Source organism: Dromaius novaehollandiae, chromosome 10 (assembly GCF_036370855.1).
Source record: "Dromaius novaehollandiae isolate bDroNov1 chromosome 10, bDroNov1.hap1, whole genome shotgun sequence".
NCBI lineage: Eukaryota > Metazoa > Chordata > Aves > Casuariiformes > Dromaiidae > Dromaius > Dromaius novaehollandiae.
In genome coordinates, this window is record NC_088107.1 from 21,181,762 (window position 1) to 21,193,804 (window position 12,043).

Sequence of the window (12,043 nt, forward strand, 5' to 3'; positions counted from 1 at the left end):
CTTGTTCCATTATTATGCTACTTAAAGCTTGAACATTAACAGCATTGCTCTGTCAAACTGAAAAGTACTTTTTATAAAAGATCCTGGAGGACCTGTGATGAATACATTTTTTATACTCTTGCCAAAGATTCTGATTAAGTAATTTTTTTTTAATCAAAAGATAGCTTAATGACCTAGTTTCACTCCATAAATGACATTTCTTGACAGATCATAATGTAACTTATTTCATCTGGTTTTGCATGTCTCTCCAGGAATTTATTTTAACTTCACTTTGACTAGGATTTTAATAAAAAGAAAAAAGTTAGCTCTGTAATAGAAAAATCAGTCATTATTTCATATTGCTATTACTATTTATCATAATATTACCAGAAGACAGCTAGGGTAAACACCAGTTTGTTCAGGGCTGTACCAATTTACAGTAAATAATCCCAGTAATAAACAATTACAGAAAGAATAGGCATGCAATGCAAACACTAGTATCTGATGTAAAATATTTGTGCCCCAAACTCCGAGTTGTATGTCCACAAAGGAAAAAAAAATTAGAATGAAATGAGAATCAAATTCAGACCACCTATCCAAGTAACCCCAGTGAAAGCAGTGAGATTGCTTGTATGGTAAGGTAGTTTGCCCATACCACCAGCACAGCTTCTGTGCACTTCCTAAGCAATATAAAGATGTTTCTCACTGAGAAGTGCAGTGCACTGAGGACAATATATGGTCCTTCTATTGCTTTACTGTATGTCTTTATTCTTTACTGCTCCAAGTAGCTTTACACAGCATTATCCAACAAACTAAAATTCCTGGTTCATTTTCTTTTCTCATTACGGAACTTGGCATCCAAAACTTGCAGACAACTTTTAAAAGCTTGCTTTTAAAATATTCTTTGACTGTAATGAAATACATCTTTCTTGCAGATTAATATTTACTATTTCCCTAGCCGGACCTTACAGATTTTGCATTTTATGTTTAAAAAACAAACCAAAAAACCCAGTCAAGTACTCCAAGGACATGTGCAAGAGAAATCCATGATAGAATTAATTTTCTTACAAGGTTCACCTTTTAAATGGAGTGAAAACTAGTGAGGAAACCAATTTTTGCAAAAGCCTACCTCCTTTAAATTTCCAAAACATTTCACTAAACTTGCGAGAATTTAAAGAACTGATAACTAGAACACTACCTTAACAGTTGTCAGATGATAAGACAAGGTGTAAGGTGATTTGCAGCTTTACAGTCTCTTTAGTTAGTTTGCTTCTACCTATTCCAAATAAAAAAACCTGAGAGGTTTATCATCATCCAGTCTTATTACGTCTCTTTTACAAACAGTTTCAACTAGCTACCCATCACCAGTCTTAAAAAAACTCTTTAAAACGCTCATATATTAAAGAATGATGAGGTCATCCTGTGGATAGCCAAATTTATAAATATTTCATTTAAACACAAACGTTCAGTGAGAAGAACAACTCTTCAATATGACAGTTGTGTATAAAAAAAGTTTACGCACGGACATTCCAGAAAAGTTTAGACAAACCAAGTAAGAGTATTTTATTTCATTAATACTGTATCAATGATCAGAGATGAATGTATATTAGCTCCTCTTGTAGATAATTTTTCTGCAGCTGAATCCTTACTCTGGAAAACTCAAGCTATTTACACAGGGTTTTACCATATTTTAAGCACATCGACTTCTCACTTTTCCATCGTCTATTTACCTGTCCCAAGTGTCCCCTTTGTAACAAACTCTTGAAACATCTTCTATAAAGAATAGAGACTTCTCTGCTAAAGTAGCATTCAGGCACTGTAAGGCCAGAGCAGTTTGTGTTAAAAGGCAACAACAGCAAAAATTACAAGCAAGTATACAGTGGCCATAAATATACTTAAAGAAATTAGAAGAAGTACAACCACCAAGGGAGTGAGTTTTTGAACAGCTTTCTAACAATAGCTGTAATAAAAGCTGTGGGGAGCCAAAAAAAGGCTAGTTTATAAACAAGATTAAATTGACTTTTTTGCCTGTGCCATACTGATACTACACACTCAATAACCCCGGGCACTATTGTAAGGAATACAGTACCAACTTGCAGACATACAGATTCACTAGAAGTTGCCTAGCTCTCATATGGAGAAAAAAAATGGATGAAGCAAAGCTCTATTTTTAAAAGCAATAAAAAACCACATATGTACCTGTCTGCATATGGAGGTATTGATGTGTGCAACAGACGGTTACAAAGTGGTCCCCCGTACACTGTATTTTACTTTGATTTACAGGTCCAGAGTTCAGAGGACCTGGCAACACAGCTTTCCTAGGCACCTCTGAAAACCCCAACTCCTCTTTCAAAAAATGAAAAAGTTGTATTTCAAAAATTATGCGTCTGTTATCCCATGTTTCCCTTTTCTGTTGTGAAAGAATTCCACAAGTGAGAAAACAGCAGATAAGACTGACAGATAAGATTCAAAGTCACGGAGCGCTGTGCGCTACTGCAACAAGAGGGAAGGGGGAGATGCTTCCCCCTGAAGGCCGCGGAGAGGCACGAGCCCTCTGTGGATGCCAGTGGCTGGCTACAGTGGTAATCCCAGCATTTCTGTGTTTAAAAGATCCAAGAGGTATACAGTAGCTATTGGATCAGAGATAAGTCGTCATCAAAATACAGACCTTATCTGGCTGTTTACAGCATGATGCTAATGTTCCTTCCTGACAAATTCTGGAGGTTAGTTATTGTCCTGAAACATGTAATTTCATTGAACTTATCATACATTACAGACGTTACCGCTCATCAGAAGTTATCTAGCATTTGAAAATTCCAGCTATACTAATGAACTGCATGTCCTCCTGTAACAGAGAAATCCCCTGGCCTGACTCAATCCACTAGGCCTAACTCCTGCAAGGCTTTGAGATCAATTACCCAGCATTATGAAAGGCAGGGGCTGCAAAAGCCATTAGGGGAAGGCAATTTCTAGAAGAAGAGTAATGAATTAGGGATGACATTTCAGCTCTTGCATTTGCCAGTTTATGTCAAGAAGATAACATTAATTACATTTGGATTTTGTTTTGTTTCACTGCAGTTGGGTCTCTGTTCTCTGTTCACTTTTATTGGTAGTAGGAAGACAGACATTTGGTGTTTTACAGATCTTTGATTTCCCTCTTGCCTACCCAGCAGGGATGTAAATATAGCTTTTTTGAAACTTAGACTACAAAATATATTACAGTGGCAGACTGCTGGCTAGGGTGAAATGAGTGGCAGAATGAAAATTAAAGAAACTCCATCTTCATATTTCCTACAATGATCACAAGAACAAGAATGCATATATCCCTGATATTAACAGAAGTAGGAATTTAATAAGAACACTTAATTTCTGCCTTGTTTTCACCATGGGATAACATTTTAAGCCCACATACCTAGCCTAATTCTATATGGCTAAATGTCTATGCCTGTGAAAAGTCCAGGTTAGCAATAACTCCAAGGAAAATTTGTATTTAAAATTGTATTTTCTACTTCAAGGGCTTGACTCAAAGCTCATGAAGGTAAACAAAGTTATTTACTTCCATGTGCACTGGATCTGCTTCTTGGTTATCATGAGATAAACTAAATGTTGATTTCCTGTACTGTTAATTCTATGTTTATCACTTTATGCAAAAGAACAGAGTACTGCAGCCTCATAACAGCTATTCGACTTCCTCCTTCGTTAGCTTTCTTCTCTGATATAGTCTCGCCACATTTTCAGAAACTTGTTCAAGATGCTCATGGTGCAGATAGCACCCTGCAAAACATTTCAGTAAGATCTGCAGTGTGCTAAAACACTAATGAAAACTTGAAAATATTAATTTTGAGGGTTATGGAAAATTCAATTGATGTGCTGTGAAGGAAACAAAGAAGTACAGATAAGCTTGCCCTGCACCTAAAATGCTTATTTCTTCTGTTGAGGTAAGAAAGAAACTATTACCCAAGAGTGGGTGCAAGCATGAAGGTACCAATTTTGGAATTACACGAAACATTTCTCTGACTCATCCTTAGGACATGTGAAACTAGACATGTCCTTTTTTTCCATTGATGGCAAAGGCATCAGGGACAGAAAAATGAGGTTATTAATACACTTTCTCCTTCACAAAGTGCTCAGTAGAAAGATCCTGCCAAAAAATCGTATTTGTCAAGCTGGTCACAGACTTTAACCTGTTTCCCAGCCCACACATCAAGGATTTGACTCCTTTCTTTGTACACAAAGAATTAGACTGAATGTATTCAACAATCTAGTCTTATAATACAATTACAACTGTTCGGAAGTGACAGTAAAATATATATGCGGAAGTTACCACAGAAGGTTTTGTTTATATTTGAAAAAACAAAACTAAACAAAAAACCATGAACATGCTTAGATTGCTCCTTTCCTCCATAATGCAAACTAAGATACCTTACCTGGTAGGCATCTAGCTGTTCATCAGTAAATATCGTTTGCTTATTACCCATCTTAAATGAGGAATTCTTCCTCTATGCAAATGCATCCCATTGGCAGTTGCTGGATTCCTCTGTACTGCAGGCATTTAGAGCATGTATACTCCGTGAACGTGCCGAAAAAATCCCAAAGACTGCATTGAACTGCTCTGGACTGCACCTGCCCAGTGAGGAGGGAAGCAGCACTGGGGAACCTTTGCAAAGGCTGGACTCGGGCGCGCCAGGAAGGAAAGCGTGAAAGTCACAAGGCGGTGTCGCCCAGAAACAGTGCTGCCCTCTTTCCTTTGTTTCTCTAAGAGGCATGCAGAGCTTCTACAATGTAAAAAGGAGTAGCCAGCACCAGAAGAAACCAGCTCTCTACTGCCTCAGTGTCTCACTCGCTTGGTCACGCTGCGACTTCAGGACACTCCCTCTGGGCACCTTCACGTTTCTGAGCAGCTTTGCGTCACCAGCCGGCGCTCACCAGCGCAGCCGTATTCCCGCAGACACACACGCGCACACACACACACGATCACACACACACACGATCACACACACGATCACACACACACACACACGATCACACACACACACACACGATCACACACACACACACGAATCTGGAAATTAGAAGAGCGGGCTGGCAGAGTTATTGCTCCCGCAGTCGGTCCCCCCACAGATAAAAGTATATCCAGTCCGTCCTTGGACCTGGCCTGTAGCACATGTCAAGATTAAATACAGCTGGATGGAGGCAGAAAGTGGCCAGAGCATCCCCACAGCATTACGTGGTGCTGCAGGGGCTCCACAGTGACTGCTCACATCTACACTGTGGCTACATCCAGCCCCAGCTCTCTAGGATATCAGTTCACTGATATCACAGATATCAGTATCGTGCCCTCAGATCTACCAGTGAATGCAACTATCCCTTCTCACATTTCAAAAAAAAAAAAAAGAAAAGAAAAAACCCACCACACCCACACAGGAAGATTAAATTGAGTAGTTTAAATGCAAGATAATCTGACCGATTTCAACTCAGACAAGCAGAGCTGGAAAGAAAAAATGTTAGCACAGCCTAAAGCAAAGGTACAGAAAGTACCACTAGAGGGCTCGCAGTGGATTTTAAAGTAGTACCACCGCATTTTTGTATTTCCAGGAAAGGAAAGAAGAACAACAAAAACCCCAAAAATGAGGGCACGAGAGAGCGCGCGCGCACGCTGCAGGCAGACAGGACAAATGAACTCAGACACAAAACCATATTACCCAGTACCTGCAGAAGGAAGAGCTCTTACAGCAACAGTAGGAAGAAGGCTGGGGGAGCAAGGATGGGAACAAGGAGGAAAGACCTGTTATGAGTAAGTTGCTTTTGATTGTTCACTTCCCACTGACATAGCAAGGAGAGAGGGCTTATAAGTATTTAATAAAATCCCTACTTTACCTACAGATCTGCCAGGGGTCATTATTCCCTCATTAAGTTGGAATATTTAATAAAAAACACACAGAGAATTATCTTCTGCTTCCCCCTACAGCTTCTAATCATCCTAACCTGGAATAGCATTTGATAATATGAGCTGAATTTGCCTTGACACATAACAAAGAACAAACATTTAACAGTAGCTCTGAAAGTAAATGTTTGATATGTAGTAAAAATATGCTATGAAGTGCTGAACCATGCAATGTTCTAAGAGACATTTTATTTAGATTGTAACATTTAGAAATACAGATCAGATGAACTGCAAATCAGTACTACCTTGTGCTGCAAAAACACCGTGTACTACCTCATTTACAGAATAAATAGTTTGAGAATGCATTCACCAGGGCTTATTAGTGATAAGCGAGTATCAGAAATTTGACAGTGAAATGAATAGATAATACTAATAGAACATATTTACACTATTTCAAAATAAGAAGAAGCTAGAGTAATAAGGATAAGGTAAACTCTAAATGACCTGCCATCAGATCAAGAGAGAAACAAGTATCTACTCAAATATCAGAGCTGAATCCACTGTCTGTTATGTGGCCAAACTGACCTCTGTTTTTCCAGCCAGTAGTGTTTCCCCCCCCCCCCCCAAGGTACAGTGACATTAGATTCTTTTTATGCTCCAAAAGATTCTCCACAAGGAAAACAGGAAAAAAACCACACTAAAAAAATCAGTTTTTTCTTAAGGCACTTAATGACTGTGGACAGAATTGAAAATCAGGGCATAGTCACCTGGCTGTCTCAACACAGGCATCCAACAATTATGTCATTCAAACTTTGTGGATTCTTTTGGAAATCTGGACCTTTTATTTAATTGTAATCTCTGTTCCTCATATTTCTCCCCCCCAAAAAAAAGAGAAACTACACACACCTATTTCTAGAGGTCTTTGAGATCTATGGATGAAAGCACTAAACATCATTATGATCCCATAACCTAAAAAACACTGCCTGAAGAATCAGCCAAAGGAGCGTCCATTATTTAGAAGTAGAAAACAAGGGCTAGGGAAGATTCATTAACAAATAAATTATGCCTGTCAGATACTGAAAGTTACCTTTTCCACTTTGTCCCATTCAGAGGATTATAATCAACTTCTAAAGGGAAAAAAATGGCATGCAAACTGATAAAACTGGCTTTGTCCAAAAACAGTGTTTTCAGAATAAACAGAAACTAAAGTAAGCCAATACAGTCCTATAATAGTTTATAGGAAGAGAGCTAAGAATTAAAATTAGGGAAAAGAAGCTTGCTAAGGTAACTGTCTTTTCTACTGTTTACTATGATATATTTGCTTATCAATCTTTAATAACGTTTTGCAAACCTCATATAGTGCTCTATGAAATAGAAGAATACTTACTTACTGGTACGAATATAGTTTACTCTCTTCACTTAAGAAATAAAGCTACATCAAGAATTCCTTTTTTTGGCAGCTTTTATACTGCTAGCAGCATTACTGGTGCTTAAGAAGCAGCTTAAAAAAAACCTCAAAAACAACAACAACAACAAGTCCTGTGTTTAGTTAAAGCCGAAGGAGTAATGAAGAAACCCAACTGAAATAAAATAATACAGGGCAGAATTCAGCTGGACACAAGATCTAGTAGAGTTTAGCATTACTAAAAGATCAATGAGAATCTTAATAGCTAAGACTTTGTTTTTATACCTAAATAAAGAGACAAAGTGCTACTTTTCAGATTTTTTTCATAGTATCCATTTTAATTACAACAAAATACTCTAGAACTAAGAAAACAGTGCCACCCACTGAACTGTTCCTGAAGAACTTCACCAGGCTGCCTTTTATCTATTACATTATCAGACCCTTTTTGGAATATAAGGGATAACAGGACAGTAACCTGAGTTAGCATGATGTCAACTATTTAAGGACCTTATTAAAATTATTAAAGAATATCACTATTGGTGGAAGCTGTTACAAACTACAGTACAAAAACATATTTGTAATGATGCCTGATTTATATATATATATATATATATATATATATATATATATATATATATAAAATAAATAATTAAGCCACAGACTTGAGGGGGTTTGGTGAATAAGCTGTGTTCATAATTTGACTTTACAAATTACAAATTTATGTATTTGTAAGCAGATAACAGTTTTGAAGATGCTTAAATGGTGCAAATCAAAATCTCGGTGGATTCTTAAAAATGTATTAGAGGTGTTCTTTTACAGCACTTTTTGAATCAGAAAGTCCATAATGGCCCTTTTAAGATTAAGAGCACTCACAGTTCTGAAAGTTCTTGCATGTCCTCAACTCTGAAAGAGTTTCACTAGCTTTAGCAGTTATGCTTAAAATTAAGCACATTTCATATCCATGATCTGGTACTACTTAAATACAAATCTAGCAACTGATTTCCATCAGTCCAGACCAGTCCATAGTCAAATCATTTGTATGAAATAGCACTCCTTGCAGAGCCACTTAATTTAAGTTGCCTGTCTATGCAAATTGGGTTAAATATAAATGGCCAAATTACCTTTAATGCCATTATACATAAGTGGATTGACACCAGGGATAGATCGGGCTCCATATCTTTTAATCTTGTGATTCTGTATACTTGACAGTATTATTACAGTGAAAAAGAGTGACATCTAATTTCTTACCTGCTTTCATATTCCTGGCTGATGCTTAAAATCTTACTATGGCAAGCAACTGCAGCTAAGATAGTTAAAACCCCCTAAAAAGAAACTATTGAGGCTGCTCATAGTTCTGAATCCTCTTTTGTAGGAACAATGCTAATACATAGACAAATGTTCTGGGGAAGTCAGAGACAAGGCAGAGAAACTGGGACATGTTCCCTGGTTTTGGACTAAAAAAAAAAAAAAAAAAAAAAAAAAAAAAAAAAAAAAAAAAAAAAAAAAAAAAAAAAAAAAAAAAAAAAAGGGCCTTATCTTCTTGAATGTTTGCCCTCAACTCCAGGAGGACCAGAAATAGGCTCAAAGTTACCAAAGAAATTTCAAAAGCTTTTCAAAGGGAAATGTCTCAAATTCTGACTTTGTTATCTGAAAGCATATACCTGACTCCAGCACTCAGTGTATGTTACTTGTTCCCAGCCCAGGAAGCATGGCATTCACTGACTGACAGATTTACAGAAAGAACTCAAGTACGAAATCCATGTATTAGAAAAGGCTGCAAAACAGCACAGAGGACAGCTACATAATAGCCCATTTTCCTCTCTGTCTTAGATCAAGCCTCAAAGAAAAAGGAAATTTCTAAATTCTTTCAGAGGCAGTTATGGAAGTCTTGTTAATCATATATCCTGTTCTAGGTATGTTAATGCTGGCTGAAATAAACTCAGGCTGATCAGGCTTTCCTCAGAGGGAGTTTTCTGTCACTTAGCACAGGAACCTCTTTATCATTAATAAGAAATTCTAGGTGTGGTCACGTAACTTTCTATTGAACTCTCCATTCCCAGTTCAACTACACAGATTACCTGAGACTGAAACTTGGCATGCGTTGGTGTAATAAGAATTAACTGTCTTACTCTAAGGAAATAAATAATAATTCTGCTACTATCAGTTGCAGAGAGAACCAAGGTCCGAGTCTCCTCTTTCATTAACATCACTTTAAATCACCAATAACTTCAGGAAAAATAATGCACCGATGGTGCACAGAAGGGTTTGTTATTCTTCATTTTGTCTACTTAGTCACACCTGGATGTTGCCATGCTATACAACTGACACAAAGGTTTCAATTCCTGTTTATCCCTTTGTACCTAGCTTTCCACTCTGCCACACCACTATTCTTCTACATATTCAAAATGCTTTCCTTTCATTCTAGTGCAGAAGAACTTACGTAGGAAAACAGCCACGGCTAAAAGAGCCGATTGAAATTCTTCCTTTTGAAGAAAGTCTTCACCTTCCTAGGGAATGGCACACAGTGAGTGTATGGACAGAAAATTAACTTTCTTTGATTTTTCTTTCCATATGCTGAAGAATATTTTCAATTATTAAATAAAACTAAGAATGTATATTTTTTTTAAAGATTCAAACAGTGGTTGCTGAGGGCTCCACTACAATAGCTAGCTATTGTAATAGCTAGCTCAAGCATGCCTTTGTGGCGCCTATATTTCGTTGCTATACTTTGCTGTCTAAATACTTATATTGCTATCTTGCTGTACTAACTGGGTAAAATTTAAGAACAGTGGTATAAGGCAGAAACTTCCTCTATCTCTGTTTGTATGTATCAAAGATCAGTTTAATTTGCCAGTTTGGTGTTAAGCAATATTTATCTCTAATACAAGTTACTGCAAGAAATCAATACATTTTATGTACACAGCAAGGTTATGACCTTAATGCTATCAATACCAGTCTTTCATCACACTTTATTGCATGTTAATTTCTCTAAATTGTTTGCCAAATGGACTGATTTTAAGCTATTTAACAACACATAGCATGTATCTTGCAATCAAAGCCACAAATAAATTCAGGTTTACAGAGGAGGGCAATATATATACAATTATCTATTTACAGGCTGTTATAAACTAAATCATTACATAGTTAAGCCTGTTTTAAGAGTTTTATTCATGGAACAGAAAATATACTATCAACCACATACACCAGATTTAATATTTTATAACAAGATTGCTGTCAGGTGCAATAGCTTAATTCTCCTATAAGCCTGCAATCCAACCACAGCTGCAGTGACTTGCTTCCACAACCACAGCTCAGGCAGTGGGAGAGAACACTAGCACTCCTGATTGCCTTCAGTGCAAAGCCTCCTGCTTTAAACTGTTGCTAGCAGTGGTTGCTAAACCTGGTAACTTTGCTCTAATATATTAGTAGAGGTATAATTTAATAACCTCCAACAGATGAGTAGTACTACCTTAAATTGCTGCTGTAATTTCTGCAGTGAGAGTTTGGCCATGGCCCAAGTATGAAAGCTCTCATTTCTTTTCAAAGGAAGATCAAGCTACTGCGAACAGAGGTCGCTTTACCTCTGAGGAGAGCATCTAGACGGGGTCTTATTAGCAAGTTGTGTATGTACTGTAGCTGGCCAACTTCACAGCAACTTTCCTGAGTTTTCCTATTCAGGCACAATCCAGTTATCCTTTTAACTGGGAAAAAAAATCCTACAAGTTTTTATGTCCACAACATCAAATATTCCAATGACTTCTCTCACATCCAGATGTTCTCCTCTCAGATTAGCTCTTCATAAAGTTGCACTTTAACAAAAAGAGCAGGTTTGACATAGAAGGGCTGCAGTTGTTACCAGAAGAGAATCAGTATCAAGAGAATTCTGCACATTTGCCGTTGCAGATCTGACAGGCAAAGCTTATCAATTCAAAGCATTATCAAAAAATAAAATAAAACAGACACACAATAACAGTACAAAAATTTGCAGGTACTGTATGGCACCCAGTCAAGACAAAACTGAGCAAGTAACCCCCAGAAAACAGGGGCTGCAGAGACTACAGCTCTATATTGTTGAAGGAGGAAACCAATCCCTAAAGCTTCTATTCATTCACACTTTGAGGACATGAGAAAGCCGAAGACTGAACCTTAATGCTGAGTTTTCAAGCACATATAGGACAGAGGAAGGCAAGCAAAAAGGCTGTTAAGTATTCTGATAACACTGTTACCAAATCTAGGTATAAAATTATACTGAGCCAGAACCCAAAATTTTATGATACTAAAAAGTGTAATAAATAAGAGGTGTCTATTTAAACTCTTTTGTGTTTTAAACTTTCAGGATATATTACAGTCATATTTTATATCACTTTTTGCAAACATTGAGTCCAGAAATTTGGCCTTTGTTTTAAATCAAAGCTGAGATTCTCATTTATTCCTACAATTAGTAGTTTTGAGAACAAAGCAGTTGCCATAAGTTGAGAAGAAAACTGAAAGCAATGGCAACATATTTAGACACAGAGCCCAACATATCTTGAGACAGTCCCTGCATCGCCATCTAAATAGATGGCACAGAAGATGAGAGAATTATCATCATTGTACAGGCAGAAAAAAATCATTTAAGTCAGGATGGCAGAGCTCAAACTGCCTTAGCTCTAACTCTGTGCTTTACTCTCAAAGCCATCCCACGCTATCATCCCATCCATAAGCACACGGAAGAAAAAGCACTTTGACCGCTTTAGTTGGGATTTTAAGGCAGGTGGCTCAACCCTCGTGTGCCT

The 12,043-nt window shown here is 37.3% G+C and overlaps 1 protein-coding gene across 4 annotated transcripts in view; it reads right to left on the reverse strand.

The window, feature by feature from the left end:
* Window positions 1-4,904, reverse strand: part of CIB2 (calcium and integrin binding family member 2) — a 55,045-nt gene extending 50,141 nt beyond the window's left edge. Inside the window, exon 1 of one of the 4 annotated variants that reach the window (XM_026110186.2) lies at window positions 4,407-4,904. In XM_026110186.2, the coding sequence (XP_025965971.1) occupies window positions 4,407-4,457 (51 nt within the window). In that variant the 5' untranslated portion in view covers window positions 4,458-4,904. Of the gene's footprint in view, window positions 1-1,177; window positions 1,405-4,406 lie in introns of those variants that run through there. The other 3 variants (XM_026110185.2, XM_026110187.2, XM_064517534.1) reach the window with 3 other exon arrangements.
* Window positions 4,905-12,043: the final 7,139 nt, after the last annotated feature.